This window comes from Monomorium pharaonis, chromosome 9 (assembly GCF_013373865.1).
Source record: "Monomorium pharaonis isolate MP-MQ-018 chromosome 9, ASM1337386v2, whole genome shotgun sequence".
NCBI classification, from domain to species: domain Eukaryota; kingdom Metazoa; phylum Arthropoda; class Insecta; order Hymenoptera; family Formicidae; genus Monomorium; species Monomorium pharaonis.
Window position 1 is genome coordinate 8,717,971 of NC_050475.1, and position 25,692 is coordinate 8,743,662.

General features: G+C 35.4%; 1 protein-coding gene across 3 annotated transcripts in view; it reads right to left on the reverse strand.

The window, feature by feature from the left end:
- LOC105837922 (guanine nucleotide-binding protein G(I)/G(S)/G(T) subunit beta-1) overlaps positions 1–23,733 on the reverse strand; it is a 34,770-nt gene extending 11,037 nt beyond the window's left edge. The window contains exons 1-2 of one of the 3 annotated variants that reach the window (XM_012683107.3): positions 23,199–23,733; positions 2,092–2,653 (exon numbers count right to left, since the gene is read on the reverse strand). In XM_012683107.3, coding sequence (XP_012538561.1) covers positions 2,092–2,148 — 57 coding nt within the window. In that variant the 5' untranslated portion in view covers positions 2,149–2,653; positions 23,199–23,733. Of the gene's footprint in view, positions 1–2,091; positions 2,654–8,123; positions 8,469–8,527; positions 9,174–23,198 lie in introns of those variants that run through there. The other 2 variants (XM_012683108.3, XM_012683109.3) reach the window with 2 other exon arrangements.
- Positions 23,734–25,692: the final 1,959 nt, after the last annotated feature.

Genomic DNA, 25,692 nt, shown 5'->3' on the forward strand with positions numbered 1-25,692 from the left:
ATACAAAAAAATTGTAGGGTAACCTCGGGTAAGATGGCCACAGTTTTTTTAAATGCAAAAAACATACTTTTATTTTTATTATTTTTTAATAGCGTTTGGTATATTACTTCACTGAAGCTTTAAGTATGTAAAACTATCGATATTAAAGAAAAAATACTTAATAAAAATTTTTTATTATCAAAATATTGAAACATGAACATTGGCCATCTTTCACAACTTTTAGGGAAAAGATGGCCACAGTATTACAGAACAGTTGGCTATACATTTTTTATGTACTTAATATTTATAAAATAATAAAAAAAACTTATAATGTTACATATTTAGTGGTTTTATTGCCATATATTATTATATATTTAATTTTATTTTTAAATATTTTTAATATTAAATGTTCACACACATCAAGTTTAGGATCAATTTAACTCATTGTCATTACTAAAAAAAAACACATATGATATGTCAAATTAAAATAAAATACACAACTTAATTTTCGTCTTTTTTAATAAAATATATACACTGAGAGAAAAAAATATTAAATTCAAATAAATATTTCTTTGAATAGTGCTAATAACATATTTTATAGAAAATCAATAATATTTATTTAAAACAAGTAATAGTTTTCTATAATTTAGAAAATATTACTTGTTTGAAATAAATATTATTGATTTTCTATAAAATATGTTATTAGCACTATTCAAAGAAATATTTATTTGAATCTAGCATTTTTTTTCTCAGTGTACATAACCACTTACCCCGAAATGTCATGGGCTATATTGCCCAAACTATGAGAGAAAGATAATCATTTAAAAAATAGAAAAGGAAATAAAAAATATAATTACACATTATAATTTACATACTTTTGTTATGTGAGTAACGTTCATTGCGACAGCACAACTGTAATTTATTCGACACCGTGGCAATTTCTAATGAACACGTGAAAAACTTTGCAGGCAGTCAAAAGAAAAAAATGTGATATGACATCTACAATATCGTTATTTCGAATAGTATTCTCACATAAACTACAGTAAATATTGATTATCTTTGAAAGATTATCTTTGAAAATAATTACGAGAATATATTATTTAGCAATTATTGCCATTAGCCATCTTTTCCGTATGGTCATCATACCCTAACTTACCCTATACATAGAAAATATTGTAACGTCTCCGCGCGCGCGCGTTGTGTGTGTGTGTGTATGTGCGTGTTTGTATATCTCTTCATCCGTTCGTTCGGTACGCACATTGATGATTTTATTCAAAACCATAATCCAAATAATTATACGCATCATGAATAATTAGCAAACAAGGTCGATAACATTATTTCCTTCCATCGTAAGCGTATATTTCAGAGCATACCGTACGAGCGCGTGCATTTTATACATGTATAAAAGGGGAAAGTAGGAAGGGGAACACAGGGAAGAAAGAGGGACGAATACATCGAGAGAAGAAACAAGATATGGAGTAAGGGAGAGAGGAATAGTAGTGTATTGATCAGAGAAGCGACAGTTATGCCGCGCCCTACCACCACCACACACTACCACCACCGTCACACAGTCGACTCCATATTCTCACAACTATATGGAAAGTCATTCGCCATAAAAGAATATTTCTCCGTCGTTAAAATTTACAATACCCGCTTTACTATCCGGAGTGAAGAAAACCGGAAGAGTTGTTACGTAAAATTGCAAAATCTGGCGCAAGAGACGAATAGGTAGAATCAATCAAATTTGTTGGAAAAGATCCAGTTATATTGCTCTCCCTCTTAAGAAGCTTTCAAAATTTGATACAATATTGTAAGGTTACCGTATTTAGCATATTACATTACTCACTAATATATTATATGTCACTGATACATTACTCACTAATACATTATTTGTCAGTTAGTTGCGAATAATTTAATCAGTTGTTTCAAAAAGAGCAATTATATAGATAATAATGAAGTATTTATCAAATTGTAAAATTCCTTTCGCAACCCAAATAAAATATTTTATGTTAACCACAATAAGTTTATATATACACATGCATTTAAAAATGTAAATTTTTTTTAGTTAAAGAAAAAGAAGAAACAATGACCTCGAAAGTAACGGATACCTACCCGAATGGCATTCTTCAGCGTCTCCGCTTCTTGACGAAGGCTGTCGAGCTCGTTCATGATGTCTGGCAGATAACGAGCGTGCCTTATGAACCCCCGTTAACGGGTCCGAGATACTGGGACGTCGAACGTACGAGAGGGGCTGGCGGAGTTCCCTCCTCTCGTCGGGGAGAACTCAAAATGCAATTTCTACGATGATGACGAATAGCGGTAGTTCCTACTCCCACATATGTCTATGGGAGAAGACTAGTTGCGGGTCGATGTCACACAGCGGTCGATAGCGTTTCCGGTGATTGGTGACAAACGTCCTCAAACTTACCACTCCCGTAAGGAGAGATAAAAAAAGAAAGAAGAGAGGGTGAATGAAAATGAGGATGAAATTTGCGTCTCCTTCTCCTAACGAAATCGGGACCACCAGCTTCACCCGGCCCCACCTCCTCGCCCTCTGTTTTTGCTAGTGTAGCGGCTTCCGCTTCCACCGCTACCACCGGAACCAGACCACGGCTGATCACCTCTCTGCCCCTCGCGCCAACTTCGATACTTCCTGACGAGACCGTTGCCACCCCTACAACACATGATATTAAGTCGGTCAATCACAACTGATCAAAACAGAACTTAAATAGTGTTTCTGTTCATACACGGAGAGAATTTCTCTGAGAATTTACATCTAAAATTAAATGATAATCATAGGACAACATAGATTTCAAAAAAGTTTATTAACATTCTATTGAATTTTACTAAAATTAAGTGATAATTGTGACTTAGAAAATTACGCATTTGTTCTCTATGCCAAAGATTCAGATTTAAATTTATCCAGAGCATATCAACATTTTTTATTGATCACCATTTTTCGGAAAACAACCGAGAGTACCTTTGCCAAGACCACCTACATATATTTTTCAAAGGCCACGTCAAGAAAATTTGGGACTATATATTATATGTAGGACTAAGGCTGTGTTAAGACCTAAGAAACTAGAACTATGTCAAATCTAAAAGAAATCTCAGAATTATATTAGACTTTCTGTATTTGTATTAGACTTTCTAATTCTAAAAAGATGTAACGAGTGTCACAGAGGAACTTTTAGATCTTTAGGCTAGTCTAGGTCTTGACTAGTCTAGGACTGGTACAATTCTATTGATGTAGTTCTACATTTATTACTACTACTAGATATACAGGGTGTCCCAAAACATGTAGGTCAATGTTCGTAAAAAGGTGAAAGGGATCGAGATGAACATAAAAGTCCAATATTATCTTGGGTTAGGTTAGGTTAGGTTAGGTTCACCAATAATCAAGGTATTAATTTTTCAAATTATGCGAATGAGAGCGCGCCGAGGGAAGAACTTGATTCGCTTCAGCCAGAACACAAAGAAAAACTCTATCGTGAATGTATGATAAGCTTTCATTAATTTACTGTTCACAATTACAATAGAAATTAATCAGATTATTTGCTGCAGATTCCATATGTTAATATCTCAATTATTGGTGGACCTAACCCAAGACAACATTGGACTTTTATGTTCATCTCGGTCCCTTCTACCTTTTTACGAGCGTTGACCCACATGTTTTTGAACATCCTATATAGCAAAATTCTTTGAAGTTTACGTTGCTCCACGATTACTTGACGGTAAATTCTTTCTATGTAATATCTCTTTAGAGATATTACATAGAAGTAATATAGAAGTAATAATACTCGCAGAAAAATATTTAAATAATGCTGCAAAGCCATATAAAATATTATGAATATCACTGTTGCTCTACCGCAACGTTAGAATTTAACCTTTGTTACACAAAAGAGGGAAGTGTTAAATCAGCGCTTATTTCGTCTGTCGTGTGTGATACCGCAAGTAACGAACGCAATATTATATTTCACGAGAGTGACGCGCGGTTTTGATGCGGTTCAAGTAAAACGAACAGACAGCACGCCTTAAACCATCTTCCGCAAACACATCTTCCAAGAATTACCATGGCTTTTTTTAATGATTGTAATAGATAATCGCGTTCACTTTGCACGTGGAATAAAATACGGTCTTATGCACGCAAAAACTCATATATACCTAAAGAGAAACAAGCGGTATGAGACCATTGCTGAAACTTTCAAATACTTGTACTTCAATGGTAATAAATTGAAATTTCTAACTTAAATATGACTGTCTGTGTCGTTTGGCTCATCCAGCTCGCTAATTGGCACGCGTGTCGCATTCAAGCGTAACACACCAGTGAAAATAAAGTTATTTCCAGACACACGTAATGATTCGTATCACTCGCGTATTAAAGATCTGTCTTATAGCAAGAGAAATGTAAATAAATTAAAAAACTACAGCATTAGTGATTGCAATATTTATTTATCAAAAATTTAAATATCGCGCGTAAAGAATTATAATAATAAATAAATTGGTGTACCTTATTATTAAAAAAAACATTCAGTGCATTAATACACTGTGACAAATCGTGTTAAAATGGATTTAAACTAAATTAGGAAGCTACGAATACGAACGAAAATTTATTTGGGAATAAGACTTAATTAATTTTATTCTTAAAAACTGTTTAATTAATTTTTAAAAATAGATTTAAAAACTCTTATATATTTTTAGTAAAATTTTTTAAAATTAAAAGCTAAAATAAAATAGAAAATTTAAAAAAGATTAAAATAAATCTTATTCAGCTCAAATATCTCACAATAAATAAAATAAGTGTTATAAATTCTCCTTTTTTTTGATATAATAAAATGTCTTCGGTGTTCGTGTTTATCAAAGCAAGTTCGTTCATTATTATTAATGCTTTTCGCTTGATCTGAATCCAGCCATAGACGATGTTAATTAAAATAATCAAAGAAAATAATGAAGAAACGCTTTTATCTTATGCGTATACGCATGTCGGACGAATAAAGAAAAAGAAAATATAATTATCGGCTCGCTAAAAATATTTTGGTTGTATGGCATACAGATATTTTTATCGCAACTCTCTCTCTTTGAAGTTCTCGCGACTTGGAGATTCGAGTTTCCGTTAACGCGCGTACTTTTCCCCGAGAAAAACGTCATCCGCGCGACACGTATCACCGTCACGACGACGAAAGATCGGTCGACGCCAGTGCAACTAGTTATTGCAACGTAATATCGATAAACTCGGAAAACCGATAATTGACTGAAAAGTACTGACACGTGTATGTTCGTCACTTTCATTCCAGATAAGTTACATGATTTTAACTACCCAGTTTTATTAAAAAAATAAATGTCGTGTTTTATTATTACAAAGATATATACAATTTATAAGATTTACGATATATAATTTATAAGATTTATAATATATAATTTACATAATTTTATATACCACTGATATTCAATTATAATTCTATGAATCGATATTTTTCATTATTTATAATCTCCGTGTAAAGAATTTCATAAAATATCTTTCTTACCACATTTCAATATTTCATTAATAATAAAAATAAACAAATTATAATAAACATATGTTAAAAATAACAAAATTAAACATTTTTCGATAAATCAATCGTATTAGAAAATAAATAAAAATAATAATATTCACTATAATTTTTGCTATAAATAAATTTGCATATAAAATTGCAGAGTATATCCTTTTATACAACAAAATTTGTTTATCTTTTTGTAGAAAAACAAAATAAAAATTCTTTATTTATATCTAATTTATTCTTTGTTTCAAATTTTTATTGGCTGAACAAAATTGTCGAAACTATAATTTTTTCTATGAAGAAAAAATTATCGGGATTAATATGACTCAGATTAGTCTGGAGTGTGAAATTAATTACATTTAGAAATAACTGTTCTAATCATATTTACATTGCATTAACAATATTTCTCATTTACATCCTTTTAATTTTTCTTCACCCTAGTTAATTTTGGATTCTTGCTTTGCAAAAATAAGCTTTTAATACTATTTATTAACAATCGATTACTTTAATCATTTTTTTTTGTTAAATACATTTAATACGAAATAATTTTCCGAGTTTTGAACACCGCATATCGTAAAATTTTTCCATATCAAGAGAAAAAAGCGAATATTCCTTAAGAAGAAGGAAGGCTAAAGACTGAAAAAATAATAAAAAAATATATCTTTTGGAATTTTTTAAAAGAAAATAATACACGCAAATAAAATTTGATTTTATTTATATAAAGAACATATTATGTGTATGTGAAAAAAATTGAGTCTAATATCTTTATTATTTTCTAGAGGCAAGCAGGTCTTAAAAACCTGGTTGACACGATTCCGATAAAATGGTTAATCTAAAATTAAAAAACCAAAATAATTCTTAAAATATAGAAGATAACTCTCTTCATAATTCAGCGTAAAAAATTTCAATTTAAATTTCAAAAAATTAAAAAAGTTATTAAACTTATAAAAATATATTGCATTTTTAAAATCCTTTCTTGACTTATTTTTTTGACGCCTAAAAAATCCAATTTTGAATTAAAAAAAACTACGATAAGACTGAAGAAAATAATCTATATTTTAAGAATTATTTTGGTTGCTTATTTCAGATCAATCTTTTTGCCAGAATCATATCAACTAGTTCTTTTTAAAGATCTAATCATGTTAGTTTTGGAAGGCACAAAAATATAAATATCGTTTTCATTTTTTCCCGCATATACATTACATGTATTTTCATATAAAATCAAATTTTATGTACGCGTATCATTTTCTTTTAAAAAATTTAAAAAATTACCGTTATTCTTCAGATCTCTACAGTGCTCCCTCCCCCATATACTACGTAATTTTGGTTGTTAAAATTTTCTCTCTTTCTCTCGCTCGCTCTGTCATATTATTCGCAAATTAGTGAACCAATTATGCCCGAATAATCACGAGCAGAAATCCTCGACACGGCGCATCCTTCACCTCTACGAAATCTTGCGACCCGGGAAAACCGAGGGTTGTCGATCCAATGCGAAGTGTTCTCATTTTCCGAATGAAGCCGGTAGCAAGAACGAAATTCGGCGCATGCGCAAGCGGCACCAAAAAACAAGTACTTTTCTGAAAACTGGAATATAGTATACGTAAATTTGCTTATTAGTAATTTCAATACTTGCTGAAAAATTTATGTCATAAATAAACTTTATGTCATAAATATAAATATACCCGAATGGATCAACTTAAAAAAAAAAACACACACACACACAAAAAACGCAACAAAAAACTGAAAAGCAGCTCAGAATAAAAGAAATTGTGAGACTTTTTCCATTTTATCGTATTATATATTAATTTTTATAAATCAGAAAAAACAAATTTAATTATAGCAAATCGGAAATATTTAATTTTATTGAATTTAAAGTAAAATATACTGTCACGGGGACACAGAAACTTTGACATTAGCGCTTAATCAATAAAAGAAAAGAGATAATAATAACGCAGAAGTTGTGTACTGGCTTTCAATAAATCGATACAAATCGAAAGAAAAAAAGAGTCAATTGATAAAACCGAAAACTGATACAGATATTTTTATGCAGCCTCATAAATAACATAATTGTCCGTGAAGTTAATTTACACTTTTTACGTTTTATAGCAACTATTACTTTATAGCAACTTCGACCATTCAAAATTTCAAACCATCGAAGCTAACTTCAAACTTTGAAGATTCGAACCTTCGAACCTTTGAAGTTAGCTTTAAGAGTTTAAAGGTTCACATAACTTCAAATTCCTTCAAGGCTTCAAATATTCACAATTGCCAAAAATAACAGCTCTAATTTCTATCAATGTTGATTAATGTTAATCTCAGTTTAACTCGTTCTTTATTTTTTTTCAGTTCTAAGAATTGAAAAAAGATATACAGTAAATTAAGTTTGATTTACCGAGATTAAAATTAATATACATTGGTAAAAATAGACATTATTGATTTTCGTTTGAAGATGCTTATTTGAAAACGAAGAAACAAAAACAGGCCCGTTTACAATGGAGATCAACTCTAATTTAGTTTAACTTTCTTTTCTTTTCTGATTTTTAAAACCAGAAAAAGATTGAAAAAGCAAGTTTGACCGCGATTAAGGTCATCTACACTAGTACAAACCTCAGATAGAACGCAGTTTTATCGTTACAAGCATTGCGACCTGCGTAAGAACGTTATCGAAATAACGAATAATCGACAGTCGCCAGGCGCGCGGCGGAATCCCGGAGCCGAAATATGAAGGTCGACGGCGGGAGCTCTTGCACGTTATCGATAACGAGAAAGGAGAACTATCGACAATAGGATGAAACGTCACGCAGTATCGTTCTTCCGCTTTTCTCCCGATGAGGACGCGCACTTTTGTCCTGGCTAATTAGTAGCGCGCAGCAAGAGTCCCGCAGTGGCTTCGATCGGCGAGGGTAGAGAGGAAAAAAAAAGGAGAGAGAAAAAAGGGAGACAACACAACGTCCTCGCCTACGAGGGTGTCCAGGTGGAAAGAGAGGTTTATACGCATCGATGGAACCCACTCGCTCCGTCCGTCCCACCGTCACCGCCACTGCTGTCAGAGGAGCGTCATCGAGACCGCCGCGACATAACCTCTCGTGAAAGAGTCACCGCCGTCGCCGTCGTCGTCGTTGTCGTTGTCGTCGTCGTCGCCGCCGCCACCGCCACCGCCACCAGATCGAAGCAGACGACGTGCAACCTCGTCGGAAGCCTCGTCGTCGCTCGTTACCGCCAGGTTGCGCCCGTCGACACGCGAATCGCGCGAGGGAAACTTGGCCGGCACTGCGGTTCTACTTCCGATCACTTTCCCGGTACCGCTCGGAACTGTGGCCTCGGGCCGCGGGGCGCCGAGGCGGAGGAACACGCACGTACGTCAGCGGGTAGGGCTCTCGCGCTTTTTCCGTCGTTGCGTTTCGCACGCAACCCCGTGAGAGCGCGGCGCGAATCGATGAACGTCGTCGTTACGGCTCACCCCACTCGCAATCTTTCTCTTTCTCTCTCTCTCTCCTATCCTTATACCCTTCACACTCGTTCGACTCGTCCACCGTGCTCTCTCACCGCGCACACGATCGTCCTCGCTCCTCCCGCGCGAGATTCACACGAACGAGCGGAGGGATGAACGTCGATCGCGGACGTCAGGACCAACGAAACCGGGTCAGCGCGAAACGTGACACGCGACTCGGACGAAACAGACGACGTCTCGACGATCTCGAACCACACCCAAGGAAGGACGTGCGGTTTCGTGGAGAGAAGGCCGGCCGGGAGGACGAGTCGCCGGGAAGTGGGAGAGACGACGCTGGCGCCGTACCGACCATACGACCCGGCGTCAAGAGGACGCCGTCGTCGCTGCCGACGATGACAGGTTGCTGCACAAGCCGCAGCCGTTATTGTCGTCAGTCGCAGCAACAGCCAACAGCGATGGAAAAAAAGCTATCGCCTCAATTAGGAATTTGCATGACTTAAAATAAAATTTGCATTTTATAATTTATATATACTTTTTAATTTTTTAACACAAACGAGAAATTGGTAATTATTTAGTTTAGGCACTGGTATTCAAATATCGATGTAGTTATGCTTATTCGATACAGTTTTGCTTCAAACGAACGAATCTGGCAAAAAAAAGCGTCGCTCTGCCCCGGAAAGCGAAATAATAATCGCTAAAGTTGACTAATATTCAGGTTATGAAACCTGTCATACCGACACAATGTAATGACTTGAGCACGCGCAACGATCATATTCTCACGCTTTTAATCACAAGCGCATGCTCTGTTTAGCACAAGTCATGTTAAAAATGCGCGAATTTCAAATGTCTATATACATATTTTTACAAGCACAATTTTTTGTGTGGAAAGTCGCAAACCCATGTGGTGCAGAGAATGCTTTACGCACACACACACACACACACACACACGGGGGGGTGCAAGGGGGGGCCTTCGGCCCCCCCCTCCCGCACTTACCCCGTCCAAGTCGCTAACCCATGTGGACTTTACTTTGCTTGCAATGTACATAGGCAACCCATGTATATTGCAAGCAAAGTATGAGGCCACATGGGTTAGCGACTTGGACGGGGTGGGTGCGGGAGGGGGGGCCGAAGGCCCCCCTTGCACCCCCCCGTGTGTGTGTGTGTGTGTGTGTGTGCGTAAAGCATTCTCTGCACCACATGGGTTTGCGACTTTCCACACAAAAGATTAGCAAGATCCTTACGCAAAGATTGTCAATGATGGTTGATTATTACTAGATCATATGCTAATCTTTACAGTATTTATTATTTTTAATATATGTAGACTCATTTATTATTAGTTACTATTAGAATACAAGGAAGTCGTTAAAAGTACACATACATTTTAAATTCGCGCCTTTATTTCATGCACATATGGCCACCAAGCATGCGTATATGGCCGCGAAGCATGTACATATGACTGTAGAGCATGCGCACATGGCCGCGGAGAGTGCTCTTGTCGCTACATTTCGTCGATATGACAGATTTCTTAACCTGAATATTCGACAAATTTTACGATTATTATTTCGCTTTCCGGGGCAGAGCGACGCTTTTTTTTGCCAGATTCGTTCGTTTGAAGCAAAACTGTATCGAATAAGCACAACTACATCGATATTTGAATACCAGTGCCTAAACTAAATAATTACCGAGAAATTAAATAATAAGATATTGCATTATTTGAAAATGCCTAATACGGTCCGGAAATGACAGAGTCCTCTCGAACGCTCTCGTTTTTATGCAGTAAATCATTCATTTATCTTAAAAATAACCAACAAACATATTAAACGTCGTACCTTTATGTATAAGTACAACAATTTAAACACCATACAAATTGTTCTTTTATATGCCTCAAGCTGAAAATGTGACAAAAAAGTGGTTTAAAAGTGTCTATCGTATTGATGAATCAGAAAATTCAAAATTATTTTTATTGTCAAGATCATTTCAATGTAAGTATTGTTATTGTATAAACATATACATATAATTTTTTATGCTTTAATTATGATATCTATAAAAGTATCAAACGTGTATATTTTTGTAATAATATCTGATATAACTTAAAACATACATTGAAAAAGGCCGAAGAAAAGCCGGAATGAAATACTAAAGCAGCGTTCCACTTAAGCTTATAATTAAAGCTCATGATATCATTTCATCTTTGTTTAGCAAATGTAAAATAAGAATCCTTAGGAGCGTTGCAAGCTTTAAGTAAAATGCAGTATCAGACGGTTTAAAATTATTGCAATGTGACATCATGTAAGCCAATCACAATCGTTTCCTCGCAGCACAGAAAATTTCAAATACTATTAAGTTTTATTTTAATTTTTTAATACCTGTTAATAAAAATTAAAAATTTTGTTATAAACAAATTCATAATAATGTATATTAAAATTATTAACAAAAAAACCAATTTTTTAAATGCAAACTCCCAATTGCCGTAAATAGGAACTACAATCAAAATTGGGCCTAAAATGATTTTGTCAAATTTTGCAAGAGAGGATATACTAAGATCAGATAATAAAGTCCTTTATATATAAATAATGTATACAGTATGTAGTCTTGCCAATATAACTTATTTATTCAATAATATAATTATTATTTTCTAAAATAGTCCTTTTGTTTATTAATTTTTTAATTCTTTTCTCAAAATAAGCTAACAGACTTTGATTTGAAAAATTAGGCTAAGGCAATTCAATCATCACTTGCATTTATATAACTTTTTTTCGCACGAAGTGTTCATTATCAAAAAATCATTATTCCATGGGGCAAATACGGTGAAAGAAGAAATTTATATCTTAATCCTACAATTTTTTACACCTTTTTCGTTATGTGCAATCGAAACATTGTTAGAAAATCAAAGTCGGTAACTTCTTCAAAAAAGGAATTAAAGACAAAAAAATTTAATAAATAAATAACAACTATCATAAAAAATATAATAACAATTATATTATTAAATAAATAATAAATTATATTAACAAAATTACATATTATTTCCATTAGTTATAAAAACATTTATTTTCTAATCCCCTAACATATTCACCCTCTTTTTTTTCTTTTATTTTTCATTTCTTTTTCTATTTTTTGGAAACTGACAACATTTGGCAAACCAATCAAAACTGTGGGTCTATTCTGTAACTCTTAACGATACTGTCGATATCGTTATACTGTCGTTGCGCAATTTTCTACCATATAAAACTTGTACAACAACAGTATAACGATATCGACACTGTCATTAAGAGTTGCAGAACAGAGCTCCTAGCTATCTTATGACCAGTCTCTGATTGTACGACCTCTAGCCACAATGTGCGTGACAAAATAAAAAACAACGTAGGATTGTCATAAGGATACACAGAAAAATATCAATTTTACTATCAAGAAAAGAATTACTCATTTTTCTTCTAATGAGTAACGATTATCTTCAACAAAGAATACTTTCTTTCGAAGAATAATATAAAATTAAATCGAAAAGAGAAAGAGAGAGAGAGAGAGAGAGAGAGAGAGAGACAAATCAAAATTAAGTAAATTAAATTTTTATTTTAACAATATTCTTGATTGAAGTATTAAATTATTAGGATTCAGAATATATTTTGAATAAATTTGATGCTTATAAACTTACAATAGATTTGCGAATATATTAACTTAAAAATTATTTGAAATAAGTAATATTTGTTTAACTTTCTTCTCTTTTCTTTTTATAAGTACATATTTTACTGTGTGTATACATTTTACTTTAAGACTGGTATTCATAATCCGTTCTTATATTTAAGATCGTTTTAAGTACAATCTTAAAATGTCATGATGCCAATCACAGAACCGTATTAGTGTTTTAACTGTGCTTACATCCTAAAAAATATTGTGTTGATGTGGACAAATTTCTCGATATTACAATCAAAATGTATCGCTAATTTTTGTATCTGAAGATTTTGATTGTCATGTACAGAATTTATAAAAATTCTGCTTCTAGTTAGATTTATTAAGTGTAAAATCATTTTTTTGTGTAAGACGATCTTAAGAGACTAAGAGACTAGTCTAAAAACGATCTATGAATATCGGTAAGTAAATATTACTTGTTTCAAGTAAGTAATGAGTGTATTTTAAGACTATTATCAAAAAGATATTCTGTGTAAAAATAACTGTTGCTTAAAAGAAATTTATTTGAAGAACTGCTTTTCTTGAATAAGAATAATATTTTTCTGTATGTAAAGTCTAGAATTTCGTATGAAATCTCTTGTCGCGTGCTGAAACCGTTATCTGCGAGTTGTGTGTGTATGACAATCATCAATTCTCATCTGGCACACGATCTACTAAACACGTACTGCATACGCATAACTCTCACGCAGTAATCAGCGCGCGATACGAGATCTCAAACACAAACTTCCAGGTCCTAGTCGTAACCGTGGAATACTTCTACTTCATTACACTAGGTTAATAACGAAAAGTTAAAGATAAAAATCAAAGATAAAAAACATGGCCCGTCATTCTAAGAAGATAACTGATGTTGATGTTGATGATTGATACGCGTGCTGTCAATTAGGGATATGATAACAATCGAAACTGATTAGAAACACAGATTAGCCTTGAATCGTCATCGGTCAATCACTGTATCCACAGGTGAAGCTGGTCCAAATCGATACTACCATTCAAAATAGCTTGTGTGATATCATGCTTGACAGATGGCAGCGTGCCATGTACATCAACTAGCAACAATCAATTCAGGATCAAATTCGGATTTTTAAATGACGAAAGGATTATTTTCACAGCAAGAAAAGTATAAAATATATCACTGGATTTCTTACACATTTTCTTTCTAGTAATTTAATAATATAAATTCTTAGTATTTTATAAAATCTCTCTCTCTCTCTCTCTCTCTCTGTCTGTCTTCAAATAGAGTTGTAAACATTTTGAAGCAAAACAAGTTTAATATGCATAACATATTCTTTATATTTCGTTATTGTGCAACTTGATTTTTCAACACTAACGCCTCGCTATACTTTTTTACGCATCCGAACTAAGATTTTATTCGCTTGAGAGAATTCACTCTTGATGTCTTCGGCAAAAACACTTAAACGCGCGGATTCGAAGTGACTCTCAATTGCACGCACTATGAATTTTATCGGCAGCTGTTCTCCGGACTAAGTTCACGCGACAAACACTCGAGCCCGACGGAAGAACTCGTCCATTATCAAATCTTCCCTAGGTTGTCTCTCCCTTCGGCTCCCGGATGCGCGAATAGGAGCAACAGTTGAGCCGCCGTGCGGGTCAACGTCCAATACAAACGTTCTCGCTCCCTGGCCTCTCCGTTTGCTTCTCTCGACTGCCGTACACAACGGGGCTGCCAAGTACCCCACATCGTCGAATGCGTCGTGCCTTTGGCAAAAGGGGAGTCAGCCCAATAACTGCGCGCGGAACGGCAGTTGGTCGGTCGACAGACCGGCAGGTTTGTCCGTCGTCGACGTTGCACCTGTCATCAATGTCTTTGGCTTTACTTGGCTTTAATCGTTTTATGACTTATCATCCTCATGCTCGGTAAGCCGACACATTGTCGAACCTTTGTGCCGTAATTTCCTATCTGACCCGAGACGCGCGCTACGATCTGATTTACGGTCGCCCGACTTTCGTTGATCGCTCTATTGAGTTTAACCTCTTCGCGTCCTGATTTGATGTCCGATCAAAGTACCTATTCGTCTTAACGGAAGTAAACTAATAATAGAGAGACTCGCCTTTCTCCGAAATTAAATCTTCCAAATCACGTATAGTTTGTTAGTTTAAATTCGTTTCACGTTAGTTCATAGAAGAAAGCTAATGGCTCATTTTGGCACGAAATCATCGACGTCTTAAAATACGCCGTGACGCAAGTATATCGATTGATCGATCAAGGCTCGCCCGAGCTGCGATTTGTACTCGTCTGCTTTTTTTAAGCGATTTTTTTTTAGCAACATCTGTCTCGTTTTATCGAAGTAGCGATAGAGACAACACACGCGATACGTGTTTGGGTCATCGAATCCGAAGTGTGAGGGTTGATGCGGCACCGAGATTTCCCGAGACGCGGGAGTCGAAGAAAGAGAGAGAGAGAGAGAGAGAGAGAGAGAGAGAGAGAGAAGCAGATACAGGTGAATGACGTCAAGAGTTGCAGTGACGTCAGAAAGTAACCTGGAGTAGCGGGTCGCTATGGAGTGGCGTTGCCCGCTAATTTCTAGATGCCGAGGCAAACGAACACGTCCTCGTTTCTATATTAGGACTTAATACAATATCCAACGGGACGTTCTCTTTTCCCCCTTTTTTTAAACGTGTCATCGCGTGGGAGTCAAGAAGAGGCCGTCGATAAAATATTTGATTTTATTAAAAACCGTCCAGTCGAAGATAAAAATGCGCGTCTAAATGCGCATGTGACTCCCGATTGGTCGTATGCAAGGCAACTGGACCGTGCAAATTACATTCAATACGTGGCCTGATGGTGTACAATATTGATCGCGCAGCATCGACATCAATGAACGACATTTATATCTCGCGCGAATGTGGTTCTGTGTGCTAGAAAATGAAATCACCGGTACTACTTTTATGAATGAAAATAGTGCCGACGACAAGAGGAAAGTCCGATTCCAACGACTTTCTCAGCGACGAGCGGGATTTCCACTGAAAAAGCTCGTGAATCGCGTCTACCGAAATCTGCAAAATTCTACGAGATAATCGTATCCCGACGGTTTTATCGCAACTGTGAATACGCTGCAGAACTTGTAGTATTAAACCCTGTCCTAGTTTAATACAGTCGCATGACGTCATTAGGCGTGCTAAGAAGAATCGTTTAACCGCATAAAACGCATCTGTGAGGATTTTTTCGAGGTGTCAGCAGTGTCCTAGTTTTCCTGATAGTTTAAGATAATTACGTAACGTAATAACCACCTGTGTAAAAGTTCGAGATAATGAGTAATATTTCGTTCGCGATATTAAATTTCAGGGAAAAATATAAACGTTGCATACCATTCGAATTAAACTCTCTAGTGCAAGAAAGATCACGAAGTCAATTATTAAATTAACTTGTCTTTTTTTGTCACTGCTTACTTTCTACGTCTGAATAACAAGAAAAAGGGTCGCTATCTCGGTGGCTGGCAACTAAAGAGAACAGAGGGCACGATAAAACAGGACGTGAGCCTAAGAGAGGGAAGAGGAGGACCGATGACGGAGTGACTAGAGAGGGGAGTTTACTACAGGACACATCATCCAGCTCGAATACGTTGACCCTTTCGCATTCGATAAGTAGTCCGACCTACTAACCGTCCTACTATCCGTACGCTACGATCGCTATTAAGGGTCGCCCGCCGGTTGTTTTCTATCAGAAAGAATCTATCTGTACAAAGCTTATGATGTTGTCACTGCTATCGCTCGGCGCACGTGACGACGGTTTCACTGACGACGTCCACCGACAAAATTATATACGAAACCGCACACGCGAGTAAATAGCAACGTGGATGCGTCTTGACCTCCTGTGTGAACTCGCGCAACCGAGAGTAATGTTCGGTTTGCAATACAAAGTCAAAGGGATAGGCGGCAGACCTCTTCATTAAATAGAAATTCAATGCTACCGAAATTAATCTAATTCGCTAAAATAAAGAGAGGACCGCAAAAATTGCTTGTCCGCAAATTTTTAATCAAATTGCATATTAAATGATACCTTAAAACAGATCAAACAACTTTAAATTGAGCATAGGAACGGTTTCAAAAATTTGACAAGTCCAAGTGTTCAAATTAACACATTAGCCTTATATCCCTTGCTATACTTTTTATATCTATCAATTATTTTTGTTAACATCACACTAAAGTTTTTAGATAAAAAATAACGAAGAGAGAATTTCAAAATTCAAATTGACTGACTTAACATAGCAAATAACAAATTTTTAAGATCTTTTTAATGTCATATAAAAATTATCATGTAATTATCTAGTAGTTTTTTGTTAATATTTAGAAATCTGAATTCCAAGTTCTAAAATTCAAAACAGTCAATTTAATGTCATATTAAATAACCATTCTTCTCATAATTGTAAATAAAAACAGAGACTAACTTTCTGACATATTAAGTATGTCATTTTTTATTTTTAAATACTTTCTTTGATTTGTCATTCTCGATCTAAAAGATCCCAGTGTGTTCTCTAAATTACAATCAGTGAAAATACATTGTTTCGGTGATATACTTATAACTTCTCAATTAGTAAAATAAATACACTTATCTTTTAGTGATTATACACTAAATCTGAAGTAAAAATCACTAGAAATCAGTCAATACTCACTAATTATCACAGTTATAAGTATATCACTGCAATTCAGTGGAAATACTCTAATTACAATTTAGAGAGTATGATGCTAACAAAAATAACTGATAGATACAAAAAGTAAAACAAGGGATATAATTATTTTATTTAAAATTGTATGTTTTTCTTTACATTTACTTCTTAATAAAATAATCTATCTTCTATTATAATTACGGTTTTTGTCTGAATAATTATTTATTAATAAGATTATTTATTAAAAATTAGACTTATTAAGAATTATGATTAATTTATTTAAAATATAATTAAAACCTTATCTTTCATTAAAATCTGAATTATCGTTTTCTTAATACATGTTTTCTTTATCATCCATTAATATTTTTTAACACCAGTAAGATGGATATTAATTCTATTATAATAGTCATTTCAAAACTAACAAACCTATACCAATCATAAAACCTAAACATTAAAGTTTAATATTGCTTGTGAATTTTTTATTGTAAAATTTTTTCTTATTATTAGTGACACATTTTCTCAGAGAAAACTATGTAACAATTTATTTTCACGGTCATTTTCAATTAAAAAATAATTTGCTACGTCCACAAATCAGCATGTAATTATAATAAAGTTTGATTCAAATTCGATTCAAACTGAAAAATTCGATTTGATTCGAATTCAAATATATTTTCAGAGATTTGATTCAATTCAATTGTGCAAAACCACATCTCTATTTTTTTTTTTTTGTAACAGCATTTTATCTATCAAATGTTAAATAGGACAGAATACAGTCTTTACAATCCATTTATATGGTATAAAACGTATTTGTATTTATAACGTTTTATAACACGTTTTATGACATAAACGAGACTAAAGGAATACAAGTAAATGACATGAAATGCGTTATTATGCGTCGATGGAAACATCCGTGAGACTCGTTTATTATCGAATACATCGCGTTTCGATAAAATCTCGTGGGAACTGGGGAAACACGAACGCAATATATTGCAATGTGCGATTGATTCCTGGGCTAGGAATCAATCGGGAGTGCCGATAACGCAGATATCAATGCTTCTTAAGTGGGACGCTGTCAATTGAACTCAAGACGCCACTTGTGTTCAGCGCGCGACAACGACAACGACGACAGCTTTATATTTCGAAGCAATTAAAGCCGATTAAGACAACTGCGGCCGGCAATTGGCCGACCAATTCCGAGGTGGAATGTGATGCATCGCAAGAAATTCTTTTCCCAAGTTTTGTCTCATTAAGATCGGAATGCGTTGTAGTTCTACGTTTCTTCTCTTTCTCTTCGACGTCTGTCGCGCTAAACTAAAGCTAATGTGACACACCTGTAATGCGCAACAACGTTTATCCGTTTATTATCAATCATCTATCTTTTTCTATTCTCGACTTATTGTGATCATTAACTTGCGCCCCCTCTCCTCTCTCTCTCTCTCTCTCTCTCTCTGTGTGTGTGTGTGTGTCGTTTAATTCCTCGTTGTATAATAGATACCTCGTATATAATATATGATCCAATTTTTTAGCAGTCTTCATGTACTTTACAATTAATTTATGTAACATATTTTATATCATTATATTCCTGAGACATACATATAAATAACATATATATGTTACTGTTTTTCCATCTTTTAATTTACTATTCTAAATTTATCAATTTGCCTTTCCTGTATACACATATACATATATATATATATATACATATATATGTACAATTTCATTATTAAATTTAAATCAAAATTTGAAAATTACGTTTAAAAAATGATTTATATTTAGTAGAATTAATTAAAAGTTTTTTAAGATATACTAGAAAGATATAAACGATAATAGGAGACTATATAGTAGCCATTGCCTCAGAAGTCGGCTCGAAGCTGTATCTAAATGTAAAAAATATAAATACGTTATTTATATTTCGACTTCTGATTTGAAATTAGAAGCGTTTAAAACTCTTATCTGTAAAATTTTCTAAGCATATCAGCCATGAATAATTTTTTTAATTGTTCCATTAACAATCTCCAAAGTCTCCAATATTAAAATTCAGCAAAATGTTCAACAGAAAAACAAAAGGTTAAGGTTTATTGTCCGAGAAATGCCAAAGATCACTCTCGTAAGGACCGCGGATCGCATGCTATGCTTTTCTTCGCTGTTCGTTGTCATCTTCCCCGTATGACTCATTGTCAGACGATCGTAAATGAGACGGTTAAAGATCCGCGATAAAAGCTACAGTAATAAATACAATAAAAAGAAAGAAAGGAGAGAGATTTATCTGACGATAAAGCTAATTATTGCACAACGGAATGTTTCCAGGAAATCCGGTGGACGTCAGAATCTCCGTGCTTCTAAAGCGGTTTTAGGCGTCAAAACAATTTGCAGTATTTAAAGAAGCTTTACTAAAATGTCGAACAATGAAAGAACGCGAAGTTTAAATATAATATAACGTAGATCACTTCATAGACCAAAGATAAAATCGGTTACATATGCCGTAAAGAAAAGTATTTATTGCCTCGATAAAGTGCGAATCCAGCTAGTACATATTTAATGTTAACAGAAGTTAAACATAATCGTCGCTTGTTATATAAGAAAATTCAGTGACTTGCGTTGCATCATGCTTTCCGTTCTCAGAATGAATAACTCGCGAAAGGCTCGGTGGAAACTACCAGTTACCAGTTGAGAGTTAATCTTAGCAGGAGCAAGAAACATTCAATCACTCGCGTTATTCAATCATTCTTTTTTACCACTTCCATTTGCAATTTTTATAAACTTGCTCGCAACATTCTCTCACTAAATTTACTGCCTCTATTTTTAGCAGATGAGTAACGCTACGTCGCTTAATCCAGTCGCAAATGACAAGGCGCCATAATTTAATAATTAACCATAACTTGTTCAATTACTACGTCGAATTCTGCTGAGATTAAGTCCGAGCAGCGCGAACACGACGCATTTTCTTCCTCTTCGTTTCCCACACGGAAAACACGGTGTTCCTCCGCAGAGTCGATCTTTGCGGTCTTTCTTACACCGCGAAAATCCAACTCGCGAATTACACTGAGAAGAAGTAAACTTTGCTTTCGCGGGAATATCGCGTATTATGCAAAGCAGTTCGCGTTACGTGCATTGTGCGCCGCAAGATAACCCGAGTTGTCGTCAAACAAACGTCACAGGCGTCGTCGCTGCTCCGCCGAGGTAGAACGTGGTGGTTGTTCGACGGGACGATTCCGCCGTAGCGATGTGACACGCAAACATTCCTGAAGACGAGAACGTTTCGAAAATTACGGTCCCGTAGTAGTTTCAAGACTTCATCAAGGCAATCCACTTTCTTGACGAGAATATACTACACGGTTCTCTTGGCGATAGATTTTTATTCAATATAAAAGTTCAGAATAATGATTCGAGTAAGTTAAATCAAAAATATTAAATTAAAACAAAAATTGGATTTTCTTATTATTTTGATCCGTTTTTTTCAATAACATTTTAAGTTTTTTTAAGAAAATATAACTTTTTTTAAAAGTATATATAGAGAAAATTTTATAGTAAAAATTACTATGCTAAGTAAGCGCAAAGAAATAAACAAGGAATTATCAAAGAAAGAAAAAATTATGAAAATTTTTACTATGCTTTTCATCAAATCGCTATTTATACTATTTATGGTATAATTCTTTGAAATTTCGTCTTATAGACCATGATTACTATCGTATATATCATAATTTATCTATAAAATTTTCTCCGTATATAGGTTTTCTAAAATTTGTGAATAGTATATTCAAGACAACACGTATTACAAAATGTGATTATTCTACTAAAGATCATTTCTACTCTAACGTAGATTAACTTTAATTTCAGTTTGATTGAATTTATATACATATAATATTATGATAGATTTGTGCAAATATATAAACTTGCAAAATATTAAAAATAAGTAATAAAGTAAATTAAGGTATGATGGTCATACGGAGAAGATAGCAAATAACTATAATTTCTCCAATAATTACTAAATAATGTATTTTTATAATTATTTTCAAAGATATTCGATATTAATTGTAGTTTACGTGCGTATACAAATTCAAAATAACAATATTATGGATAATAATATCACGTTTTTACTTTTGACTGCCAGCAAAGTTTTTCATGTATTTATTATAAATTGCCACAACGTCGAATAAATTGCAGTTGAATTGTCACAATTAACGTTAGACACATAACAAAATTGTGTAAATTATAATGTGTGACTATATTTTTTATTTCCGTTTCTATTTTTTAAATAAATACTAAAGATCCTGGATCTCTAATAAATACCGTGATTGTCTTTTTCTTATAGCTTGGATAAGATGGCATAATTTTTTTCTCGGTAAGTGTTTATATATATTTTATAAAAAAGACAAGAATTAAATTGCGCACTTACTATTTTAAATTTAATATAACACAATTTTTTTCAGTAACAATTAAAAACATGCTAAACTTATATGAATATTTATTATTAAAAATGTTTAAAGGTAAAATTAAATATGTGATATGTGGCAATAAAACTAAATACGTAAAATTATAAATTTTCATTATTTTATGTTAAATACAAATGTTAACTACAAAACATGTACGGCTAACTGTCCTATAACACTATAGTCATCTTTTCGATAGTATTGCATGCTTTAAGTTTCAGTAATCTGCCAAACGCAATTAAAAAATAATAAAAATAGATAAATGTTTTTTGCATTTAAAAAAACTATGACCATTATACCCGAGTTTACTTTATTTATTTAATTCTAATAGTATGCAGAGTATATATATTTGTGTGTATTATAAAAAACTATTCTATCTTAAAGATAACAAATAATTGTTATTTAAAGGAAGAAAAATAAATTGAGTAATCGTTTTCTTCTCTCAATAGTGAAACGATATTTGCGTAAAGTCAATACTAATTGATGGATCTAGGTAGAAAAAAAGTCGAGTAACTTCGCACGCAAATGTCAACCGATAAAGTGACAGCTGTCACTGACTGTTTCGCGAATATGTTCTACGACAAGAGGAAAGTCTCCGTGAACGATGCAGGAAGAATCTCGTTGTCGTCGGGTTCTGACTCATCGCGCGCATACGAGCGCTCCCTTTTTCTCCTAAACCTCTGAAACACGTATTACGCGAGTCTCTCGTCGAAGTCCACTCCAATCAATGATCCCATCGATAATACATCCAGACCCACGTAATCCGCGACGCTCGAGCTATTTCCGGACACGTTCCGGTGGACGGTTTCGCGCGGCGAGAGACCGGTCCTCTCTCGGCGGCGCCGGCGGCGGCGGCGGCGGCGGCGTCGTGAATGTAGCGTCGCGACGTCACGCCACGACGACAGACGAGGTGAAATCGAAGGAGGCATTTTTTATGGGCGAGAGAGGTGGCTTTCGCGCGGCGCAACGTAAAAAGAAGCGGATCTCGCGGAACGGCACGAACGCACGAGAGCGTCGCGGAGAATCGGGTTGGGTTCGGAAAGCACGCTTTTGGCGCTGTGAGCGTGCTCTATCTTTCTTCGACATTCACTGAGCAACAAGGATAGAATGATACTTTTAGCGCTAATAGCGTCTCCCCGAACCCAGCTCGAAGGAAGCTGGTCTCTCTCTCTCTCTCTCTTTCTCTCCTTTCTCTCTCTCTCTTTCTCTCCTTTCTCTCTCTCTCTCTCTCTCGCGCGCGGAGGGCGATCCAGGGCGTCGCATCATCGCGGGAGAGACATCGAAATAACGAGCGGCAGGCATTGAGAGAGATTTTGACAGAAAGCGTAAGCCTAGGCGGCCGCCATGATGGCTCTCGGCGCGGTTATCGAGTCGCGCGCGGAAGGGCCGGCCGGGGAGAGAGGGAGAGAGAGAGAGAGAGAGAGAGAAAGAGAGAGAACGGCGCGCATCCGGAAGTCGCGGGAGGAGACCCCGGCAGAAGTGTCACACATACCTGGAGCTCCCTGACGGAGCGGACACGGTCGGCGGAACGTTTCCTGCTTGCGGCACCTCGTGCTGTCCCTCTTCCTCTCCCGTTCTCTTTCCTTTCTCGCACTCGCTCCCTCTGCTCTTTCTCGTCGTCGTCCGCGACTCTCACATCGATGACTACGCACTTTCCCCGTTGCACCTCTTCGCCTCGAGTATCGGCGACTCGAGTCGTTTACTCGTCGTACCTCCTCAGAGGGAAAACACTACCACCGCATCCGTCGTTCTCTTTTAAGGTTAGCCGTCACGACGGCAGGTACACCAGGGTACACCGCGGCGATGACGAGAATGACGACGACGATGACGACGACGACGACGACGACGACGACGAGCGACTGCTACGCGTTATCGCGACAGCGTGGAGCGCCGGAGCGGAGCGCGCGACTGCGAGACACGCAGCTTCCAACGTCTCGGGATCCACGCACGACCGTCGGACGTCGGCGATTGTTTTCATTCGACGGGACACACGGAAACTCAAACTCGAAACGAGGCGAGTGGAGCTGCTGCTGCTGCTGCTGCTCCTTCACGGCTCTGACGGGCGGCAGGCGGCAGGCAGGGCGGGGCTCCGTGCTACGACTCTCGTGAACCCCGTGCGGCAGCGAGCCGCAGCGCCGGCTGCCGAGGATCGCCGAGTGCCGTCGGAAACGACCGACGCCGGCCGGCACCGCGCGCTCCGCCAGTTTTCAAACCGCGTAAATCCACCGACAAGTCGCGGATTCGTGCTCCTGTCGAATTTCGCATGCACCGTGTCACGAGAGAAAGAGAGAAATGATCGTTCGCAAAATGTTTGTTTCACACCGCTAAGACGCAACGGACGACAGGTCGACAGAAACCCGTTCGACAAATCGACAAGTGAGAATCGATAATAAGCGACCGCGTTTAAGTACTAATGGTGGATACTTTGCGTAGAATTAAAACTTTCATGCGCCGAATTTCCTGAAAATTCAATTATATCTGTAATATAGTATCATATTACAGTAACAGTTTTTATTACTGTATGAATACGACAAAAACGATACGTAATGTAAGACCTACTAAATTCTCGAGCAATGCCAATACACACACATACACGCGCGCGCGTATATTTTTTGAAGGCTGATTCTACAATACATCGTATGTCGCAGTCGGATATCGGAACGCATCTGACGGCCCAATGAGAAAATTTCATTTTTGAAAAAGAAATTCTCTCATTGGACCATCGGCTGTGTTTCGACATTCAATTGCGACACATATGACGTATTTACTGCGTTCAACAAAGCAAATTTAAAACGTCGGAGTGCTCTCTTACGTCACTTTATCTTTGTTCAATTTCAGTAAATAATAAAGAATGTGTCAACAGAGCTTCCCAGACGCCTCAGATCTGCTTTGTCGAACGCACTGTAGAATCCATTGTGAGACCATCTGAAGTATATCTTAAATGCGAGTACACTGAAAGAGTATGAGACATGAAGGCGGAAATTTTTTTTATAGTGGATTAAACGACAATAAATCTGTCCTCTTGCTACGCTGGTAAAGTCATGAATTCTGGATATCTTGGCTGTAATAGCCAATCCCTGTATTCGCGATCCTCTTTGTCATACCGACATATTCCACAATGCCTCTGAAGTTTGCCGATAGAGACCGCGATGGCTGCAAAATAACAGCTTGGTGTTATTTCCGCGTGTATTTTAATAAAATGTCGTTCGATATAAAAATGTTCTCACGTCGGATACACGTTTTTGATTTGACAATACGCAAATGAACACCAAAGAAACATATTTTGAATATTTCGATATATCAAACAAATCATATTTTTATTAATAAAAATTTTTTATAAAAACATAAGTACATGTAAAAAATTCACATGTTTTATTTTCTTGTATAACCTCTATTTGAACATACATATATGTATACACACACATAAGGTAATACAAAAAATTAAGAACTAATTAAAACAATAAGGAGAAGAAATTGTCTATATATAATCATATATAAATAATTGAATCTAAAATTGTATAAATAATTAAATATTCTAAAATTTAATTAAGATTAAAAAAATATTTTAAAATTTAATAGCGATTTTACGTTTTATAAAAATTAAAAAATTTAATTATTTTTTATTTATTCTTATTATATTGTTTCTTTATTATGTGGATGAAGATTATACAAGATAAAGGAAATATATATATATATATATATATATATATATATATATATATATATATATGTATCCCTTTCTAAAAAAGCCATGTCACCTGTGTGAATTTCGTTCATATCGATTCCTTGAGGCCTCTTTTTTATCGAAATTGTTTCTTTTTTGCTTAATGAATATTTTTTTATTATATTATATTATTTTGCATGTGAGGTATTTATTTTACTTTAGGTATAATTTCGCAAAGTAAATAATTATACATGGAAGGGACACATATTTTATATCACATTTCATATCTCTTTCGCATATATATCCCACAATATCTCAATAA